The 24,398-nt window shown below is 35.4% G+C and overlaps 1 protein-coding gene across 12 annotated transcripts in view; it reads left to right on the forward strand.

The window, feature by feature from the left end:
• The window catches only part of DGKB (diacylglycerol kinase beta), a 764,082-nt gene that overhangs the window by 43,042 nt on the left and 696,642 nt on the right, over positions 1–24,398 (forward strand). For all 12 annotated transcript variants that reach the window (XM_015133916.3, XM_015133918.3, XM_015133921.3 and 9 more), the window contains exon 2: positions 19,470–19,726. In XM_015133916.3, coding sequence (XP_014989402.1) covers positions 19,657–19,726 — 70 coding nt within the window. In that variant the 5' untranslated portion in view covers positions 19,470–19,656. The remainder of the gene's footprint in view (positions 1–19,469; positions 19,727–24,398) is intronic.

A 24,398-nucleotide genomic window follows, 5' to 3' on the forward strand; every position in this document is an offset into this window, starting at 1 on the left:
ATAAAATATACAAACAGTATGATTTATATAACAAGTATGGTGGTCAGAGAATTTCAGTGGTCTAGAATTTATTATGCACATATGCCAGATACCTGGAAATACAAAAAGATTGTGTGAAAATCACTCAGGTTTTGCATTCTGAGTCTGAATTCTCCCTATATTGACCTCTTACATCTCTGCTAAGAAAGTGATTATTAATACCAACTAATTGCCAGGGATATAATGTGGCATGCAGTGTTTATGAAGGACAGACACTGTGTCTTTTTTAATTCTCAGAAAAATCTATTATCTTAATATTTATAATTGTATTTTCCTAAGAAAATGTTGCAAAATCTATAAATTTTCAAGGTATGCACACATATTCATACAGTTTTGCACATAAAATCAGGTTGTTCAAAGATCCCCTGAAAATATACATGAACAACTTAATGCCATAGGGAAAAAGTCTCAAGCCAAGGAGGTTGTTCTTGCAATCCTCTAAACATAGTATAACTGTGTGCTTTGAAACTCCAAAATCAATAAATAACTAACAGTAAAAATCATCTAATTAAAATTTTTCTCTAGATAAATATTCAGCCACTGAAATCTTAAGATTTACGTATTACTCATTTATAAGAGGTGACAAAAAAAGAATGGAACATATGTCTTTGGAAAATTATAGTAAAATACCATTTTTAAAATCCTCTCTTCCTTAGCTACTTATCTTGGATTTTGTCTGCCCTTCATGAAATAATTTCCTGAATATTAATTTATTAGTCATCAAGCATACAATACAAAAGAAATAAACATTGGGAGACATATATGAATGTATGAAATTGTCATCAAAATTCAAATTTGGTCTAAGAAACACTTATGTTACAAGGCAGGTGATAAATTAGAAAGCATGAAAGAAATTTTTGTAAGAAAATGCTTACTTATTTAAAGATTTGAAATCTAAAATATTTTTAAGTGATTTATGCTCTGAAATTTCACAATTTCTAAAATGATATTTTAAGTATACGTTATGCTGTCCTTTTTAGTCAAAGGCAGTATTTAACAAGGAAAATAGTTGGCATATTGTTGTTAGAGTATATCACGTAAGTATGAAATTGCAGAGCTGAATTTTCCATTATTTCAGTGCTTAATGAAACTGTTTTCTTTATGTCATTTTGTTTTCAACAGTGAAAAATCAGTAAGTAGGTATCATCAAATTGCTTCTTATTTCTTAAGAAGAAAACTTTCTGGGTCATATTGCCTAACTTTTTATTTCTGGGCTTTGGGTACAACTTTGGGAAAAGTTGGTGCTATGTCCATTCAACTGCCCATGTTGTGTATTATAAAGTGACGTTATTACACAGATGGGATCATTGGTTTTAACACAAGCTATTGTGAGATGCACAGTTATGCATTTCAGGTATTTGCATTTAGTCAGGGAAGGAGGTAAGGGGAGATAGGAAAATATTTATTAAACAACATGTAAATTTCATAATTAAAATTCCGAAGTAAATGTTGCATCAAGATAATGTAGTTGCTTTCAGTGGGTTGGATAGAGAATGGAAAAGAAAATTTGTGAATTACAACAACAACAAAGAAAACAAAAACCCTGAAAATGTGTATTTTCTCCCATTCTCAGCTTTTTATTTTATACCGTTGCTTGTATATCTATTATAACCCACTAGTTACCTCTTTCTCACTCTTGCACATTCTAAAGATAGAGTGCAGTATTCCCCTGTACTTGAGCTCTCTGCTTCACCTTTTGAAGTCGTTTTCTTATCTTCTTTCTGACTCACCTATATAGTCTGTTTCTGACTGAACAAATATATCTAATGAAGTAATAACATTTTGTGGCTTTCACATATTGCTGGGAAATCAAATCTCATTACTGAGACTGACAAAGGAGCCTCAGACTTTGACTCTGCCTCCCTTTTTACCTTCCTCTTTTCTTGATATTCAGGTCTTTTGTCCAGGTACAAATCACTTTTTTCCCAGACTTCAGTTTCTATTTCCAACATCCACCCACAGCGCATACTCTCTGCCTCGATCATTTCTTGATTACTGATCATGACATTTCTGCTGCCTGGAATTTGCCTTCTCTCATGTTCTCTCTTTTGCTCCTGGTGAACAACACATAATCTTAGGTCAAACTTTGATTCCACTTCCTCTTTGTAGGTTTCTTTAATCACTCTAGTTAGAATTACACTTTCACCTCTATGCTTCTCAAGCATTCTGTAATTTATCAAGCTGTCTCATATAAACATGAACATGTTTGTCTGTTTTCCCTAATAGACTGAGATTATTGAGATCTGAGGCACTGCTTTATCATGTTTACTTTTCCCAGAACCTATGACAGTGACATGCACTTGTCACTCAATAAATGTTTGGTTAGGATATCCGTACCCTGTTTTGCTAGCTAGTCTTTATCAACTGCCTTGATGATTTACTTTGTCTCTATCTTTTGGTCAATTACCTACAACTCCTACTAATATCTCTTGGCTTTCTATGGATCTGGTTGATCTTTCTCTTTTCCTCTACTCCTTGATCTCTTACCATTTGACACTGTGACAACTTAATATCCCTCACGGTGCTCTGCCACCTAATGATAATCCACCTTCTGCAGGCCCAGCAATTACTGCATAACCCTTTGAAGCTGCCACCCCACTTAACAAACCTTGTTTGTTTCTGCTCCACAGGGCAATATCTTAATCAAATGTGGAGGTTATTGTCCCCTTTTACAAAAGTCTTTCATTGCTTTTGCATATATTCATATTTTTCTGTACATATTTTCTATTTTTATTTTCTCAGAAGAAATACATTCATATCCTAAAATGAGTAAGAGAAAAGTATATTCATATTTTTATTTGATGTGTATTACTATTTATTTTCAAAGTCCTACAGTTAAATTGTGGTCATTCTTGAACATAGATATCTGCTGTAGACAATTTGACTGTGGCAATTAGACCCAAGAACATAAACACGTTGAAATACTGGCTGTTTCCCGTGAAGCATTATATTGTGGCAAGCATTGTATTGTGGCAATTTAAAGCAAAAGAGAAGCCCTCAAATTGGTTCCAAGGTATGTTTTTAAACTGCTGAATGTTAATATCGGAAAACAGTTTTACCATCACATACCCATTCCTCACTCCTGCCATGAATATCCATTTGCATTACAATGAAAAATGCCGTTATATGTGACTGGAATATAAGCTTTAATTATGGCTGAGAGCTACTATCCTTTGAGCATTTATTATAAAGTTTCACCAGTCAAGTAAATAGTTATCCATATGGCCAAAGATACATTCACATTGGACACATATTTTCTAGACTTCATGTTTCTTAACTGAGATAGTTAAAACTGAATGTGGTGTGAAAAAAGTGTATAATAAATTATAAAATATATATTGATGCATTTAAATAAAGTAAAATTTAAAATCCTAACAAAAAAGGCACTAACTAGTACCACCAACTGAAAAATGCTTTAATCAAAGAAGCTATATATGAATAACCCCTATATAGAATATTTGATGTTTCAAAAAGCACATAAGATATGTTTAGTGTTTTAGAATTTGAAATATGGAAATTAAAACAAAAGTAAGATGCCATCTCATAACCATTCTATTACTTTATGTTTTAACAAATTACTACAAATTTTGCAGCTTCAAACATCCACTATTTATTATTTCAGTTTCTGTAGATCAGGAATCTGAGCCTGGTGCAGGTGAATTCTCTGCTTAATATCTCACAAGGCTGAAATCAAAGTGTTTGTGGGCTGTGTTCTCATCTGAAGATCTGACTAGACAAAGATCCACTTTGGGGCTCCTTCAGGTTGTTGACAGAATGTATTCCCTTGAACCTGTGGAATTCATAGAAGCTCACTCCTTCAGTGCCAGAACACACACACACACACACACACACACACACACACACACACACACACACACAGAGCAGGGGGTTAGATGGAAGAGAATGAGAGAGAGAGAGAGAGAGAGAGATCTTACTTGCTGCTTCAATTCTCTGACCTCTGGACCTTATTTTTAAAAATTCATCTACTAGATGGAGTTCACCCAGAATAAGCTTCTTTCAATGAACTTAAAGTCAACTGACTAGGAATTTAGATTGCACTTGAGGTTGTACATATAATGTCATCTAATGCAGGGAATGACATCCCATTCATGTTGCCATGTTCTATGGGTCAGGAACATGTTTCAGGTTTTACCCACATGCAAGGGGAGGGGAGATGATGTTAGGGGTGACTCATGGGTGCTTACCCTAAGGTGTGTTCCCCATACTCATTTAAGGGCAAACACTTAAGAAGCTGAGTAAAGTAAGTCCAGTTTGAGAGGAATTTGGCAGCCTATAATAAAGCATACCCTAAAACCCAGTAATACTATGCATAACAATGTATCCAAGAAGTGTGGGTGTGTTTATTGCATTATTGATTTTAATAATGAAAAAATAAAAATAAACCCTAAATCTTCATTAATAGAATACTAGATGAATAAATTACACACACACACACACACACACACACACACACACACACACACACACAATGAATACTTTCACTCTACAGCAGTGGCATCAATGAGCCAGAGCCACATAGACTGATATGAATACATCTGAAAAACTTGAATAAAAAATGCTAGTTGCAGAAAAAGGCCATCTGACACAAGTTTTATAAAAGTTCAAACATGTAAAATGGTACTATGAAGTGTGGATAGTTTATATATTACACATTCAGTAAAAGAATAAAGGAAGTATAGAAATAATAAACAGTAATGTTAACATCTGGAATTTAAAAGGTGTGAGTTTTCTGTGAATGTGGAATAAAATGTAGGCTTACCAATTGAAAAAGCATCAATCATCGTTGTATACTTTTATTTTTGTATTTCAATCAGAATCTTATTTCAAACGATAGTTCAGGATCTTTGTGTTTTCTGTTCTACTGAGATAGTTTTCAAATTTTAATCTGGAATTTTACAACTCTTAGAAATAAGCCTCAGGAGACTAATAAGGAAACATTCATAAGTTGAAAGTGATTCACTTATGGATTCCTTATAAAAAGTATTCTTAATGCCATTAGACTTATATCTGACTTTCAGATCTGATTTTATCTGTCATTAAACTTGATAGGCATATGTGCTTCAAAAATTCAAGTGCACTGTAGAGGTTTAGGAATATGTTAATTATTAGTATTTGTGTGTGTATATATATATATACACACACATTATCTAAGTTAGTATATTGTGACTAAATACTACTAGTATTATTAGAAAAGTAATAATATTTTAATATAGTGTGTCCTACATACTGTATGTTAAAGTTTTATGTTTCTATTATTTATGATATATTACTCAGGATAAGTATTTTTTAAAGGCATTTATGAGTTGCTGTTCACAGAAATAGAATGGAAGTTATATCAAAAGTCATATCTAATACACATCAAATAAGGTGTTAATATTTAGGAATAAAAATGAGGACAAGAAATTAAATATGAAAAGAATCTGGGCTTTCCAAAAACATTATAATCCAAAGAATCTTTTGGTAAGTAAAGCAATAACTGAGACTTTCCTTAAAGAGCTTACCTATAACCTAGAAAGGCAAAATGCTGAATCAGCATCTGACTGTGTGCATATGCATGGGGGTATGTATGTATTGCGTGTGGGTGTGTGTTTGTGTGTGCCTGTGTGCATGCATGTGTGCTTATTTGGGTTGGAGGTCAGCTATGTCTGTTGGTCAATGGAAATATAGATTTATGTAATGAAATTTTCAGTTCTATATCTTTTTTCTAGTATGTCCTACTGTTATATATAGCACATATTTATAATAAATGCCTCAAGATTAAAACTATATACCTAAGTAGAAGGGATATATATTCTGTTTCTGAAGGAACCTTGAAGAAGGAATCTGTTAGTTGGAAGTCAATGTCACGGTGTGATTTAGGCTCTCCCTGGATTTCCAAGTGTTGCTAAATTTAGTTCATTCTAACAAGGAGAGGCTGAGGCATGCTATTTCTCTGCTGATCTCCAAACAGCTGCTGCTGTTCACCAATCTTTTTTTGAGATAGACCTAATTTAAAATATTACAACCTCATTTCACACCTTGAATTTGTCTTAAAAAGGAGTAATTTATTTCTAGTAGCTTTTTTTAGAAACCTACATTAGAACCTTTATAATACGGTTCAGTTTTTTAGAGTTTCTGTTCATCTGAAGGGTGTCTCTTGGGTTCCCTTGAATGCATTACATCTCATCATGCAATTATTCCATTTCAGAATTTGTTCATTTTTTAAAATAATTATTTGGTTTTAAGAGCTATTACTTGTCTTTTTCCCTTCATCTTGGCCAAGTAACACAGAGTAGACCAATTTTATTAATCAATCAGTTATTTTGTAATTCTGTGGATAAACTTCTATAGATTAAAAAGAAAATCATGGCTTGTACTAACAACCCCTCTTTCAGTTCTGTCCCTACTACAGGGGTCCCCAATCCCCTGGCCACATACCATTGCTGGTCTGTGGCCTGTTAGGAACTGGGCCGCACAGCTGGAGGTGAGCAGTGGGCCAAGAAGCATTACCGCCTGAGCTCCGCCTCCTGTTGGATCAGCAGCCGCATTAGATTATCATAGGAGCACAAACCCTATTGTGAACTGGGTATGTGAGGGATCTAGGTTATGTACTCCTTATGAGTATCTAATGCCTGATGATCTGAGGTGGAACAGTTTCATCCCCAAACCATCTCCCTCACTCCATAACCACCTGCCTCCACTCACCGTCCATGGAAAAATCGTCTTTCATGAAACCAGTCCCTGGTGCCAAAAAGGTTGGGGGCCGCTGATCTACTATAATAAACATTGTGGCAGGCACTAAGTGGCTTACACAACAGATTTAGTCCTCCTGAGATCATTTGTATTATCCTTTTGCTCACCATGAGAATGAGGTATAAAGAATTTAAATATCAAAGTGACAGTTTTAGGCAGATTAAGCTCCACAGTTACCTTACTGAAATGTCACATGCTAACCAGTTCAGAGTGTATGGCTAAATTATATATGTTTAAGTTTGCAAATTGCATATAATCCTATAGGTAACATAAAACTATTAAAAGATGCCAGATGAGGAAATCACATGCAGATAGACTTTTAGAAACGGTACTTTGATTTTACTGCAGATAATGAAATAAAGGGAGCTTACTGCTAATGAGTCAGGCAAGATGTGATAAAGGTTTGAAGTAATTCAATGACCAGAGGGATAAAAGCAAAATATATTTTGCTAATAGAATGTCATGTGAAGTTTCTACCAATTACCATTTTATGATAATTTTTCTTTTTTTTCTTTTTTTTTTTTTTTTGAGACGGAGTGTCACTCTGTCACCCAGGCTGGAGTGCAGTGGCGTGACCTCGCCTCACTGCAACCTCCACCTCCTCGGTTCATGCCATTCTCCTGCTGCCTCAGCCTCCCGAGTAGCTGGGACTACAGGTGCCCACCACCACACCAGGGTCATTTTTTTTCTTTTCTTTTCTTTTTTTTTTTTTTTTTGCATTTTTAGTAGAGACGGGGTTTCACCATGTTAGCCAGGATGGTCTTGATCTGACCTCGTGATCCACACACCTTGGCCTCCCAAAGTGCTGGGTTTATGGGCCCGAGCCACTGCCCCCAGCCCCGATAAACTTTAAAGAATAATTATACTTCAAAAATTTCTGAAACTCACTTCTCAAAGTGTTTGCAATTTATGGTTTAAACATTCCTAGTCATGTATAATTTTTTTTAAATCAAAGCATGCTTAATATTCTATCAAGCAGAAAAAGGCAATATTATAGATTTTAGTACTAGTAACAATACAGAAAATAAGTGAGAAAATGATATTGTAAATGTTTCTTAGTGGTGTATTTGGTGAACCAGTATGCACATGAAAGGTTTAAGGCAATGGTTTTAGAAGAAAATAAAACCATATACAGTCAAAATATGTATTTTTCTATTGGTGACATCTATGCCTGTGTAAATTGACTCCATTTCTCTGTTTTTATACTGTGATTTACTATAAGCATTATTTGTTTCTCAGTGCAAACATCAAATATCATTTGATAAAAATGTCCCTCACATACTTCAATAGTGATTTTCCTTAGGCAATTTTGTAATCTGTCTTGAGGTTGAATAACAGCATTAGAGCAGATTATTTTCCAGGGATTAAAGGTTTGGAAGATATTAGTTCCTTGCCAGCAATCATCAGTTTCCAGGAAGTGCTCATTACTAAATTTATTATTTTTTAATTAATAGAAAAATTTGTATAATTGGTTAGCACATGAATTCCTAATTGAATACAAAGTCAGAATACGTATTATATCATAGTTTCCTTGGGAAAGTAGTTTTCCATTGGAAAATTATTTTTAGTAAGTTTCTGTTTTCTTAAGCTGGGGATGGAAAATAAAGATAAATTTATCAACTTGCAATAATCAACATTCTAGGAAATATCTGTTTCTGTTGAAAAAGCCCCAGGTCAGACAGATTGAGGAAGCCATTCAACTGTGTTCTTCCTTAATTGGTATTCTATCCTGGTGGGGAAGGAAAGAGTTATACTTTATTCACAGTCATTTTTTTTCCTCTTCATTTGGGCTCATGTTTATGAAACGTCTTTATGAAAGACACAAACAAATATAACAGAAATAACAAAACATATCCTACAAAATGGATCTTCTCTCTTTCTGGGGTTAGAACCTTTTTCTTTTTCTAATGTACTATGCTTGATTTCTGTTTTTTATTTTTTGACTTTCACTATTTCAGCTAATCCTCTCTGTAAAGTCCAAAGCAAGAAGAAAACTCAGATTAAATATTTATGTCCAACTCCCAAAGCCCTTATTCTTCACTTCAGAGGGAGATGAGAATTGATAAATAATATGCACCTGGCTATATAATGTAAGAATGATAAATTAAATTAAATACACACACACGAACACACACTTCTTTCAGTATATGCTAAAATGTAAAAATGGTAACAATAATAACTTAATAAATTAAGAGTTAAACATACACACATACCTACTTCTGTCAGGGCATGCTAAAATACAATAATAATAACTGGAATAGTAACAGTATTTTAATTTCATTTTATATGTGTCAAATGTTGCCTGAAGTAACTTGTTCTAGTTAATATTGCATAACCAACTACCAATAATAAGTGCTGTAAAATAATCGTTTTACTGTGTTTATAGATTTGGTAGGCCAGGAATTCAGAATGGGCATAGTAGAATTGGCTTGTTTCTGTTCTTTGGTATCCTGGTAGCTCAGCTGAGAAAACTTCAAAGTTGGAGAATGGGGCTACTAGGCAGACAGCTTGGGCTGCAAGCATCTGAAGGCACCTTTACTCATATTTGGGGGTGGAAGCTGGCTTGTCAACTGGGACTTCAGCTGGGCTGTTGCCTGGTATACTTATACGTGGCTTCTTCAAGTGATCTCTTCACATGAGCTACTTTGAGCATTCTTAGGATATGTTGGCAAGCTTCCAAGAACAAGTATCCCAAGAAAGAAAGGCTGAAGTGTGTGACAATTTATGATGTATATACAGATATCATATAGCATCACTTCTGTTATAAGTTTTAGCTTCAGAAAGTCATAAAGGTATTCGCAAGTGCAAGGGGAGAAGCCATAGACACCAACTGCTGAAGAAGTACAATAGTGTTCCTGAAGACCATGTGAGATGAAAGATATTGTATCATCGTTCTTGAAAAATAGGATCTATCATAGCATTTTACATTATTTCATATTAAGAAATATTCTATCCCTATGGGTAGAATCTATCCTTATTTTCACCTAACCTGCCAGTCTCAATTCTAAAAGATGTTTTAAAATCATATGTGAAAAGCAAGAGAATAGAAAATTCACTGGAAATAACTTTAAGAAGAATAAAATAATAAACCAAATTCAAAATCTTAACTTTAAAAACATACACAATACAAAGCTTGCTATATTTTCCTCTTTTGCATCACCAAAGATTTCCCTTGAAATTTTATTTTAGATTTTTTTGTGTCAGCAGAGTCCAAAAATAACAAAATTATGAATTTTATATTAAGCCACCCACATACTCCTCTAAAAGAGTTTAGATTTCCAGTCTTTTTTCCTCGTATATGTACTGTATATATGTCCACTTTCAATTCTACTAATAAAAGCAATTCTACTTGTAAAAGCAAAGAGAAAATAACTATTATTGAGAATCTCTTATTAGTTAGTATTGTGCACGTGCTATTTCTTTAAATGCTAATGCTCTGTGAAGTGGGTGGTATTATCTACTTTTCATGAGAAAGGAAATTGAGGCTCAGATTTAATGATTCACTACACAGTGAAGACACATAGCTCAGAAATTGAATGAGGATGCAGGTCTATTTGACTCAAATGTGTAAGAATATGATTATTTGTCCTTTAGATTCCTTCATCTATAAATTAATCATTAAAATTGTTTAAAATTGTTATAAATTGAACTACAACAAGCTGATTGTTATAGTTCTCAGTTAATGAATAACAATATGCATTGACTTTTAACTCTGTCTGCTGTTTTTACCTCATGCCTTTAGTGAGATCACTTCACCACATTTTTATGTAATTTTTTCATATCTTCACACTGTTACTTCCCTCTTCCCCCATCATTTCCTCCTAAGTCAACTCTCAGTTCATCACTAAGCCTTATACATCATTGAGAAAACAGAAATAATCAACCAGACATCCTCTATTTCCTAAACACTAAGTCCACAAAACTACTCATCTGTATCCATCCTTAAGATTAATTTTGGCTCTCACAGACTTTCTGGGACTTACCTCCCCCTCTTTTCTAAGTAGTTTAAAACACTACTCAGCTTCTCTCTCCTGAAGTTTGAATCAGTCTCACTAATAAACTCTTCTCATTAACTTTAAAATTGATTCCAGTAATTTCTACAAGAAAAAAAAAGTTTCTTGATTTCACATTTTTTCTCTGGATAGATACTTCTCTCTCTCTACTTCTCACAATCACACTCTCCAAGGGTTGATGAGTCAGTCTTCATTTCCTATACTCAGTTTCACCATGCCACCTTTACTATCTAATGTGCCCAACTTCAAAGAAATTGCTATTGCTAAAGTTGCCAGTGGCCACCATGTTGCCAATGGATGCTTCAATTGTCATTTAGTTGCTCAGAAACTTTTGAAAAGTGTGTTCTAGTCTCTCCTTGGTGGATTCTTTTCATTCCCTTCTGTTGTCTTTTTTGACATCATATTCTTTCAGTTGCTTTTAGGGGACGGGCGGGGGTAGGATAAAGTGGGGGAGGACTTTTTTCACCTCTAATCTCTAAATAAAAGAACTCGTCTCCTCAGAGTTTTGTTCTGTGTGCCTTTCTTCCACTACACTCTTGCCCCAGATGTGATGGACAGTGTATATTTTTCCCCTTTAGATCCTCCATTATCCTTGTCTTGAGGCTCTGTGCCTCAAGAGATTGTTTGAAATTGGTGAGACTGATCAGTGGTGGTCTGTGTCCTTGGCTTATGGTGAGGTTTGGTCAGTGTGAGGCACTGGAGGAGAATGGAGATTAGGAGAAGGATAACATTAGGGAATTTATTACTCCACCTCATGCCCAGCTAGGACACTCCAAAAAGAAATGTGTCCTGTTATCAAATGAAATGACTCCTGTCTCAGTCCATTTTGTGCTGCTCTTAACAGAATTCCTGATACTGTGTAATTTATAATAAACACAAATTTATTTTATAACAGTTCTGGAGGCTGGGAAATCCAAGATCTAAGTGCCAGCATCTGGTGAGGGCCTTCTGGCTGCATCGTCACATGCTGGAAGATGGAAGGGCAAAGGGGCAAAGGAGGCTGAACTTGCCCTTTTATAATGTCATTAGTCCCATCTAGAAGGGCGGAATCTTCCTGGCCTAAATACCCCTCAAAGGTCCAACTTGTTAATATTGTTACAATGGCAATTAAATTTCAATATCAATGAGGGGGACAAATATTCAAATCATAGCTCCTCCTATCAAATGACCCTCTATATACAGCTACTCTGGGGTTCGTTAGCTAAAACATCCTTAGTCCCTTCAGGAGGTTCAATAAGTTTCCTACTATTGCTAGTTTAGGATACTGCATTAGTCTCTAATAACTTTCCTTACCTGTCCACATTTCCTAAATAATCTTTTCATTAAACTCTTAATTATCAATTTTGAGTGTGCCATCTGTTTCCTACTGGGATCCTGACATGTGGGATTCTTCACTAGGAAACAAATACCAAGATGGAGATAGGGATGCAAACACATATTAGATAATTATTCCTATGAAACATAAAAAGGGGGAAAAAACAAGCAGAGTTAGGCAAGGAAAGCTTTCAGATTGTAATACAAAACTGATGCTTGTGAAAACAGAAGGGGATATGCAGGATTGGTCAGAAATAGCCTCAGACCCCAGTGCAGACCTGATAAATTCTCAACCAGCCCACTGGGGAGCTCTGGAACAAAAATGGACCATTTAAGGGGTCTCCACTGGACAGAAATATCATGGCCCTAGTACATCCATCATCTTTTTGTTATTGATTCTTGTCTGGGAAAAATGTGACCTCAGTTCAAAACCTAAGTTGACTTCTGAAGACAAGAAGAAGTATAGGCTGTCAGAAGTACAGACTGCTAATTGCAGTCTTTGCCCTGAATGACAAGTTCTATCTTGAAGCAGAGCTTAGGGGCATTGCTTCTTTGTCACCACATCAGGAGAACAGCCATTCCCAATTCTTGAAATATCATCTATACAGGAAACTCATAATATTTTACCTATCTCTTATCTTAGCCTAAGCTTAACTCAAAATCTACTAGTACATTCAATTCAGATATATGATAATCATCTCAACTTCAATACATCCCAAAACAATATAGTGATTTTTCTGTTCTCATCAATCCTGGTTCTATTCTAGTATTTGGAAATTGTTTAAATTCTACTTTTCCATTTCCAGCACTCAAGCCAAAATACAGGAGTCACTCTTGATCCCCTCTTTCCTCACAGAACTTATCCTATTCATTATCAAGTCCTACTTCAAAAACATGTCTTGAGTTCAGTTTTTAACCTTGATCTTTATTGCCATTCCCTAAAGCCACGAGCTCTCACACAATATTGGAACAGCCTCTTAATTGGTCTTCCCTCTTCCATTCTTGTCCTATTCATATCCATTGATTAAAGTGGACTTCTTAAAATATAAATCAATCATGTTAATCTGCACAAAAATGTTTCAATGGTTTCATAATTTACTTATGACAAATTGTACTGTCCTTAACATGGCCTCTAATAATCTCACTTATGTAGCTCTTTTTAATTTTTTTGGCCTAATTGTGTTCTCCTCTACTTCTTGCTTACCAGGATCCAGTCATAACTGACTTCTTTAGAAATCTTATAATATTTGAAGTTTTTTTTTCTTTACTTCTAAGTTTCTGCTTAGAATGTTTTTAATCTTCATTCAAGTTTACAATTATTTAACTTTTATCAGTTAGTTTAAATAAACCTTGCTCTCTGAATTGCTCTCTGAATCTCTTAAAGGAAATAAGGAGTTGCTGTTGTGTTATAGACTTTGTTGCCTTTTTTTCATATAAGTTATCACAGTTTGCATTTATTTATGGGTGTAGTTGGTTTAGTTATTGTAGCTCTTTCCCACTAAACACGATTTAATAGCTCAGGTATCATATCTGTTTAGCATAACACTACATCCCCGGGATCTGGCATGATGCCTTGCATCCCATTCATTGGGTCTCAAATTTAGACTTCTTTTTATGGTTAAATGAACAAGCAATTATAAACCAACCTATAGAATTTATATTCCATGTAATTTCATCCTACTTTTTCTTCAGCAATTCTATAGTTTTTATTTTGGCTCTACATCCTTTCCCATCCCTAGGATTTTTTTTTTTTTCTTTCTGTTGGAAATCTTATAGTTTGGAGTTTATGACCCTTGAGACCCAGTATACATATATTCTTCAGTGTGTCTTTTTTTTTTTTTTCACTGCAAACGCCGCCTCCCAGGTTTGCCATTCTCCTGCCTCAGCCTCCCTAGTAGTGAGTAGAGAGTAGTTGGGACTACAGATGCCCGCCACCACGCCCGGCTAATTTTTTTGTATTTTTAGTAGAGACAGGGTTTCACCGTGTTAGCCAGGATGGTCTCGATCTCCTGACCTCATGATCCACCTGCCTCCTCCTCCCAAAGTGCTGGGATTACAGGCATGAGCTACTGCGTCTGACCTAGTGTGTCTTAATGTTTATTAACTTCTCTTCAATGATTGAAGTCATGGCATACTGACTTCTAATAATTACTTATAAATTTACACTTGATGTGACTCACAGATAATGCATCCAACCCAACAGATTGACTCTTCTAGATATTGCTTAATGGCTTCTTCATGAGGAGGTTGATTTCTCCCCTAATTATAGGGATTGTGTTTTAGCCCAGGTACAATGGCCCAAAGAGTCTTTTTCAACTCTTTCAATGCAATTATTTCCTGCTACAAACTAAGCAAAGCGGCACATCCACTGACTAGAAGGGAAAGCCAGAATTAGACTGCTTGCTAAAAGCCAGCAAAGTACATCCCTCCTGACGCTCATTTTATGTACCTAAAGAAAGAATTCTGCAGGGGAAGAGGAGATTTGTGAATGCACCATAGGGAATCTCAGCTGAATAATGTCACATTCTTTCTACCCATTTATGAAGAGGCGGAGACTGTAAGAATGTGCTGCCATCATTTTCATTACCTTCTGAGGCATGAGATATAGCTGTGCCTCTGTATTTAAAATTATACATGAAACATTTATCTTTTCATAGGTTTGTGTATGCCAATTCAAATAGTAAAAAGATTTGACTAAGAAAAAATTCTTCACTTGTACCCCACCCTTATTTTTACTATTTAGCTACATGTTACATCACATGATGAGGGTTAGAACTATGAGAATTATGAGAAATCAATGGCTTACACTAGAAGAAAGGTGAGAAAGAGAGGATTTATTCAAAGCATTTTGGTATTGGAATAAACAAAATCCAACAGCCAAAGTAAATTTACTGTGAGCCCCTCAGAGATACCATTATTTTGTAAATATCACATGTCAAAATGCAAATGGGGTAGATCAATCCAGAGAAGCTTTTCTTGTTACAAAAAGTGAAGACCTAAGTTGACCAGGTCATGCTAAATGAAAGAAAGTTAAGTAGTATTTTTGTTAGATATTGATAAATAATTTAAAAATATACTTGGTGGTCATGTGTAAGTGTTGTTATGGTAAATTGGTTAGCTGACATCACAGGGCGTCCCTTGGGAATGATGCGTATTTATATGGAGTTAGTTAAAAAAATTCACAAAATGTGAAATAATGCCATCCATTTTCAACTCTAAAAGCTTTGTACCCTGAAAGTGCACTTTTTTTTTTTTTTTTTAAATGCCCATTCAGTTGAAGAAAATGGATGTAGTCCCTAGGAAAATTGAAGCCCAGAGTGACTTCTGTTCTTGTCTCCTTTATGCACTATTTTCTCTTTCTCAACCTCAGGGCCTCCTTCTAATTAATTCTTCCACTCAAACTTTTCTTTATGAACAAAAAGGAAATAAGTGAATTCATTCAAGAAATACTTATTGACCTGAGACTATATACCAAGCACTCTTCTAAGCACTGGGAAAACAGCAGTGTATAAATGAATAAAAATCCCTGCCCTCCATGGGGCTTACATCATGTAGTATAGGACAGGATGGTGATGCAGAATCTAACATACAGTTTGGATGAAAATCAAGTGCAAACCTAATACTTTTAGTTGCTTTGTCCTTTTTGTGAAATTCCATCAAGGCTCAAAACAACTTATATTTCCCCTAATTGTAGTGTGTGGAGACAAATGTTAAATAATATACATAAGTGAAGTATTTGATGTTAAAATATTATATTCAAAACAAATTTAAAAAAATGAATGAAGGGATGGTCTGTATAACTGTACAATTTAAAATTCAATAACCAAGTGAGCCTTGATACATGGTTAGCATTCCTGTACAGATCTAAGGATGACAGTTCACCAGTCATTTTAAATTTAAATTTCTCATAATGAACTTAATGAACTGGGGGATATTTATCTTCCTTCCTTTTCTTTGTTTTTTTTGTTTGTTTGTTTGTTTTGGTTTTTTTTTTTTTTTTGATACAAGGCCTTGCTCTGTCACTGAGGATAGAGTACAGTGGTGCAATCAAAGCTCACTGCAACCTCTACCTCCTGGGCCCATGCAATCCTCACACCTCAGCCTCCTGAGTAGCTGGGACTACAGGCACATGCTACCATGCCCAGCTAATTTTTGTATTTTTGGTAGAGACAGGGTTTCTCCATGTTTCCCAGGCTGGTCTAGAACTCCTGAGCTCAAGTGATTCACCTGCCTTGGCCTCCCAAAGTGCTGGGATTACAGGCTTGAGCCACTGTGCCCAGCTGGGGGGTTTTAATAAATTTCAGAGTAGGTTTCCAGGTGGAAAGATATAATTAAGACAATTATTACAATTATAATTGATTAATTAACTTGTTGTTGGTAATTTGTCAGACAGGCCTCCGGAATCATCCTAGTTCATGACCATCCAAGGACTCCAAGGGGGTTTGGGAAATGGCCATGTTAAGAAAGGGAGAGACCTCAGGGAGTGAGTTAAGAAGCTATCACAACAATGCAAGTGAGAGAGAAAGGAACTCATTGAAAATACTGACATTTCAGAAACGTAAGAGTGATCAGGTTTGTGGGGTTTTTTGTAGTCCTTTTGTTGTATATTATTTCCCCTGAGGATAATGCCCAAGCCTCTTTATTTAGTATTGAAATCCCTTCAAAAACAACCTATTGCTGGTTTCTCTTATGGATATGTGCTCCAATCACCTATACTTACAAAAACAGGTGGTGGACCAAACTTACTCCCTAATTAGTTATTTGCTTACCCCTGTCTAGTTTATGTGGGCCTCCTATCCTTAATATATAGCTTCCATATAAAGTTATCTATTTAGTACAAGAAACTTCTGGATTTGCAGCCAATATGTCACCATTTCAGGTAGTAAGGTGGAGGAAAAGAATAAAAGGTTGCTTTAAAGGGCACTTGCCAGCAACTATTTCCTCTAACAGAACTTTTCTATATGCTTCACCAACATCTACTTACATCTCATTGGCCACTTCTTCATGTAAGGAACCTGGGGAATTCAGTCATTTAAACAGATTTATTTTTACCATCTTTCTTGTACCAAGTAAGCAAAAGAGAATGGATACTGGGTGGGCTTGGAACAGTCTGTGCTACACCTACTAGATTCAGTCACCAGTGTCACTTTCTCCATTTGTCAAAAGGGGAGACTATTAGCACCTACCTCACAGAGTTGCTTTCTGAAGATTGAATGACCTAACACAGTAATGTGATTAGGAGAGTGCCTTTTGCTAACTGTAAGTTCTCAATAAAGCTGACACATTGTGGAGTAACATTATTTTCATCTTTTATATGTTTTGATCTTTGCTCTATCTTCATTGCCTAGAAAGCTTTCTGGCAGACAGCAAGGCTCAACAAATATTTGAATAAACAAACTGTTGTTATCACCAGTTAAAATTTTTGCATTGTTGGCAATTAAAAACTTACTCTGTCTCACTTAATCCTTGACTTAAAAAAAAAGTTATTAACATTTAACTAACAATAATTGTATATATTTATAGGGTACAGTATGATGTCTTGGTATATGTATACATTTAATCCTTTTTTTTTTTTTTTTTTTTTTTTTTTTGAGATTGGGCCTTGCTCTGTTGCCCAGGCTGTAGTACAGCAGCATGATCACAGGTCACTGCAGTCTCAACCTCCTGGGCTCCAGCAATTCTCCCACCTCAGCTCCCCCACTATTCCCCCGGAGTAGCTGAGACCACAGATGTGCACCACTACATCCAACTAATTTTTTAAAAAAATGTTTTTGTAGAGAATGGGGTCTCATTATGTTGTTGAGGCTGGTCTCAAACACCTGGGCTCATTCCATCCTCCTGCCTCAGCCTCCCAGTGTGCTGGGATTATAGGCATTAGCCACCTGCCTGGCCTTAATCCTTTATTAAAAGAATATCACAAGCTCCTGGAAGTGACAAGATAGCTGGAGAGTCAGGTTTAGACAGGAACGAGTATCCAATTATTTCTGTTATGATTTAGGTACAGCTGTTTTCACCCTGTCCTTGAATCACTCCACTCAACATTTAAAGCCCTGGAAGGCAGGGTGTAATGTGCAAATGTGACAGAATCATCTGTCTCCCTTTGGTTAGAGGACAGAACACATCATTTCACAGTCCCACCAAAACTGCCTGTAACCGGAGAGAGACAGAGAGTTAGGATGAAATTAGTGTGAAAGATGAAATCAGCAGAAGGAAACTGGGTGGAAGATGTCCACAATTGTCATTGCATATCCCCATTCTCTTTTACTTGTATTGCATCCCCAAACCCATGGTTGCCCCTGGGAGAGAAAAGAGAAAAGATATCCAGCAATTTGGCCTCTGTGAACACATCAATATCATCATTTTCCCCATTGTATAGTAAACTACCATATTGTAAAACAGGGCAGGGATGTGACCCCACGAGACCAAAAAGAACAGTTTTTAAAGGCAAGGATGACAGGATTTGACAGTGAGGTCCCGGGGTTGATATTGGAAGACAGTAAAGAGATGTTGAAGAAAGGCAAGGTACTAAGACCAAATGAGTCTTGTCCGTAGAAGTACGGTGACTTTAAGTAATGCCATATGTAATGACATAAATAAACCTTGCGATGATTATAATTTTACAAATAATTCTTATGAAATACTTCATTTTCTATAAGGAATACAGTGCCAATCTGGCTGATTATTGAGCAATTGATTATAGTCTCTGATAAAAACGTTGAAACCAGATGGTTTTTCATTTTGTTTGCCTTTACAGATATAGCCAGTAAATGTAGGTCCATGACAACCTAGAGATTTATTTTAAAGCGTGATTCACAATAGAATCATCTACTGTCATTACACAAGTCTTTCAGACATTTAGAGTTGCTTTAGTTGACCAATCTTTTGGATGTTTTTTAAATCATAAAACTAAAACTTTATTTCATTGCTAGAAAAAAAAATTATATGACTTCTCCAAAATTAATTCATATGATTGGAAATACATATACTAGTGCTGATGAACATTCCAAGCAATTATTGGCAGTCTATACTGTAAACTAGCAAATCATATGCATAGGGAGCTAGAGAGCTTATTTTAGCCTCCTTGGATAATTTAGGTCTAAATTTTATATGTAATGTTTACATATTTAAAAATTGGTACAGACTGATAAAAATGATACCACTGTCTACTCTTGGAATGTGGAATTTGTAAAACTGGACATAAAAATTTACATTTATGAAAATGTACTTTATAAGATTCTCTTCACAATTTGTACTCTTAATTTATATGATTTAAAAAATATTTAACATTCTGTACCTTGACATTTTTTTTCCTTTGTGCAATCATGTTAATCTTTTTTTTTTTTTTTGCAGTTCTTTAACACATTATTGAAATTACAAACATCCAAAGCAGTTTCATGTGGACAGATTGCATATTTTGAAAGCCTGAGATATTTTATCATGAAACACGCCATGTGGAATCTTTGAAGCATAGATCTCTGTGCAGCAGCTGAATAAAGAATCTTTCACCTGGTATGTAACAGAGCTTCTCACCACCACCATGACAAACCAGGAAAAATGGGCCCACCTCAGCCCTTCAGAATTTTCCCAACTTCAGAAATATGCTGAGTGTAAGTATTCCTATTGAAATTATGAGATTATCTGACATTTGTGCTAGACAAAGTATCATTTATTTATAAGAACGGATCATAGATCCCGTTCATCATGGGGATAGATCCAGGTCTGCCTTTTGTGTTTACAAGTCAGGTTGACTTGAGACTACCTTTCTGACATGAGAGAAAGGAAAAGATAAATTAAATCAAGTATTACATCTTGCAGGAAAGGAACTAAAATGTTAGATGCAAAATTAGGCTTGGAAAACACTCTAGCTGTAATAGAAATAAAGCAGAGGATGAGACAGCCTGGCAAAATGGAGAGTGGTAATACTGTAACAGACAGGGAGAAGGACAAACAGGGTGCAGAGAGTGAGAAGGAAGGAAAAAGAGAAGAGAAAAGCAATGCTGTTCTTGAGACAGTATGGTCTGACTCATAGATATCAAGAGGGAGGGAAAAGGGAGATGTGTGTGTGTGTGTGTGTGTGTGTGTGTCTGTCTGTCTGTCTGTCTGTCTGTTTCTGTTTGATAACCTAGCATTTCAAAAGAGAGTAGGCAGTAGGGAGTCATAGATACATTATGGAATTAGAATCAGATTTTGTAAAAGAAAGAGGTGTCAGGACCTCAAGTAAGGACAACACAACTTTTTTAGTGTGTGCATTGATACAAGTGATAGGCTATGATCATTCACTTCACTGTAAGTTTTTTTTTTTTTTTTCTTTTTTTTTTCTTTCTTTTTTTTTTTGAGACGGAGTCTTGCTGTGTCGCCCAGGCTGGAGTGCAGTGGCGCGATCTCGGCTCACTGCAAGCTCCGCCTCCCGGGTTCACGCCATTCTCCTGCCTCAGCCTCCCGAGTAGCTGGGACTACAGGCGCCCGCCACTGCGCCCGGCTAATTTTTTCTATTTTCAGTAGAGACGGGGTTTCACCATGGTCTTGATCTCCTGACCTTGTGATCCGCCCGCCTCGGCCTCCCAAAGTGCTGGGATTACAGGCGTGAGCCACCGCACCCGGCCAGTTTTTTTTTTTTTTTTTTTTTTTTTAATATTATTTCTTTGCATATGTAGAGTAAGATTTTATTTATAAGAATTTTTTTTTACTCTAGATGATCAGGAATACATCTATTTCATAAAGTGACTTTCAACTATAAATATGAACAGCAGTTGATTCATGTGTTGAAGAGAGGAAAAGAAACAACTGATTAATAGCAAGCACCAAAAGGCTTGGAAAATGATGAGTACAGAAAAAGCAATATATAGAGAATGCAGTAAGAATAGTAAGAACAGAAAGAATAACATGGTGACAGGGAGAATAAAATGAAAGTAGTGGAAAGGAGAAAAAGAACCAAACAGCATATGATAGTGAAAGAGGTAAAAATTAAGGCATCTGGGCGACTTGTGCAGAAAGATGTTGTGGGATATAAGAGATGTGTATCAGGAATGAATTGAATGATATTATAAAGTAGAAGCAGAGAAAGGGGTTAAACACGTATTGGGACTTAGAATACATATGATGAGCTGGGAACACTAATAAATGCTTCATGTATATTATCTGAAAAGACTAGTTTCAAGGGTATTCCTAATCTGTGGATTGAATGAGGGTATGAGAATGCTGCTGGGTATTTGTAAGGAAGTTCAAAATCTATGATTTCATGGGCATTTTAAAAAACTTTTAGGAAAATGCCTATGACTATTGACTGAGTCAATAATAATAAAACTATGATTACAAAATATATGATATTTGGAAATTTTGACATCAACATATGGTTCTCACACTCAAAACTGTTTAGGGCCTCTGAATGTACAATATATGCATTTATCATATTATGAATATTTACATTTAGGTTTGGGAGGCATAGGCAGAAGGATTGCTTGAGTTCAGTAGTTCATGACTAGACTGGGCAAAACAGTGAGACCCTGTCTCTGTGGAAAAAAAAAAAAATTAGCCCAGCGTGGTGATATGCAGATGTAATCCCAGCTACTCGGGAGGCTGAGGTGAGAGGATTGCTTGAGCCCAGGAGGTTGAGGCTTCAGTAAGTCATTGTGCCACTGCACTCTACCATGGCTGACAAAGCCAGAACCTGCCAAAAAAAAAAAAAGAAGAAGAAGAAGAAGAAGAAAGAAAATTTAGTTCAGAATGGCCTAATTCTTCTTTTTCACTTGCAGTCTTATACTCAATACTTTCTAAATTGGTTATAAATTGATTTGCCTATGATTTCAAATTTCCATATGCTCTGCACTTTGCTGCTGTGGTAACCCAATCATGAAGTAAATATTTCTGAGCATCTTCTTTAGAGTGAGTTTTCTGCTTGGTGCTGCAGAAGATGCAAATATGACGAAATATGTGTCCTGCTTTCAAGGAACTTACAGTTTAAAGAAGGCTAGAAACTAATAGAAAAATAATTCTATGTCTAGCCAGAATATTGTATGTGATACAAGCAGACTTTAAGGTTATATTGGGTTTTACAATTCCACTGGAGATAGGAAAGGAAAGGGGAGTCTTCAAACACGAGGCAGGATTTGAAACAAATCTTTAAAAATTAGGTTTAAGGTAAATGACAAAGAAAATGATATGAATAAAAAGGAAAATTTAGCATAAATTTAAGGAACGGAGGTGAGGCACATTTAGCCCATCACAATTTAAGGGAGTGAGTAAAGTCTATAAAAATGAAATGGTATCAAAATATACCATACTTGAGTCAAACAATGAAGTCATTGTACAGTTGTAAGTCGTAGAGTGACAGAAACAATGTTATGCTTTGAGAAGTTTACTTTGATGACTGAGAAGATATGGTATATGGTGATGAAAAGATACTAGAGACTAGTTAGCAGGGTGTTGGCATAGACTGTATAACATAGATTATGGAAGACGACTGGAAAAGTGAGGATTCAGATTTTATCACATTGAAATTAACAGAGGATATCTTGGAAAATAATAAAATACAACAACTGACAGAGAGAGACAGGAAGAGAGAGAGAGATCTGACATTTTCCTCCAGCTTTAAAAGAAGGGATCATGGTGGTATCTGTCAAGTAAAGAAAACACTGAGTTTGGCTTAGGTTGTGTTGAATTTGGCTTGTTTATTAAAATATATTTTCCATGTTTGAGTACTCATAAGAAAAGTTCCTGTATTATATGAAACATTAATATAAAATATGCAAATTATTGCTGTGATAGCTAACATTCATAATTGCTATTGCTCAGATATAGAAAGAAATTCCATTTGAATTGATTAGCAGAAACACATTTCTACTAAATTATTAAATGTATTATAGGCTGCTACTTATATTTCATTGGCTAATGAATATGGTGGTGCATTTAATTATATCATAAGAATGCACAAATTAGTAATAAATTTGTGAAAATTCCTAAAACAAGTAGTAACAAAAATTATCGTAAGTGTAAAACTTATACTGAGACAAACATCAATGGATGTTCAGTAAATTGGTAGTATGAAATGTCACACTGAGTGTAACAGCATTATTAAAATGGATTCAATGAGAAGACAAATTAGCAGATGAACTGTAACTTTAAAAAAAAAAAGTGCCAATTCCAAGATTATTACACTCTTTTTAAATAATGAAGACAACATGAAAAGTGCTAGATTTACTGCTCCAAGGACTTTCCTGTATAATTAGGAAGCAAAGAATATCATGATTAGAATGTATTCTTGTGTGATAAATTGCCAGTGCCAAAATATAACGGGAAACAAACATCATCCTGAAGATTGTAGAAGTCATTGATTTTTCATGCTGTTCAACATGCATGATCAGTTTATCGGGGACTTTAAAGACTAGACTTTTCATGTTGCAATGCAGTATTGGTAAGTGACATTCCTCCATACTTTATTAGAAAAATGATACATTGCATTCACCTTCTTGATTTTAATTGATTTGTATTTTTAGTAAGAATTTCTTTATATGTGTTAAAGAAGTATAAAAAAAATCAAGTTATTGATTTAAAGTTAAATTTGCAACATGCTAAGATTATATTTGGAATGTATCAAAGAAATGTTTAATTTGCTTTATTGGGATAAGGTGGGGCTGTGGAACTCTTGGGCAAGATGAGTGAGCTCATGGGACCCCAATTCCAGCAAAACCAAATCATTCAATGTTGGACCTAGAGAATACCATAAAGATAATTGTCTCAAGTTATCTGATTTTACATTTTCTCCACAATTGCCAGAATGCACCTTGTAGCTATGATTGTTCTCCTAAATGCTACGCTTTTCTTAAAAATAATTAAGGATAAGTTGGATGATACTGGCACAACATTCCTGGATAGGTATCTAGCATACCAGACAGCTTGTGTTTAAATACTGTTCTTATCATACTTCAGATATCTGACTTTGGGTAACTTAACATATCTGTGTTTTATATGGAAAAATGTATGTCCAGTGCTGTAAGTATTAAGTTGAATGAATTAGTACATATGAAGTAATGAAAGCTGTGCCTGGCAAATTGCTAGTGATATGACAGTTTACAATTATTATCTTACTAGAGAGGGAGAGTGTTCTTCTGGCTGTTTGAACATATTGTTGATGATCAAGCAGAAAAGAACCACATTTTGGAGCATGAAGAGTCAGTGTCTGTTTTTCTGCCACGAGATTAGACTCTTCTCACAAGGTAGAAGCTTCTGGTGTAATTGGCAGCCTCCGCTCTGTGTTGTCCCTACAAATGCGGAAGGCAGCTG

Source organism: Macaca mulatta, chromosome 3, assembly GCF_049350105.2.
Source record: "Macaca mulatta isolate MMU2019108-1 chromosome 3, T2T-MMU8v2.0, whole genome shotgun sequence".
NCBI lineage: Eukaryota > Metazoa > Chordata > Mammalia > Primates > Cercopithecidae > Macaca > Macaca mulatta.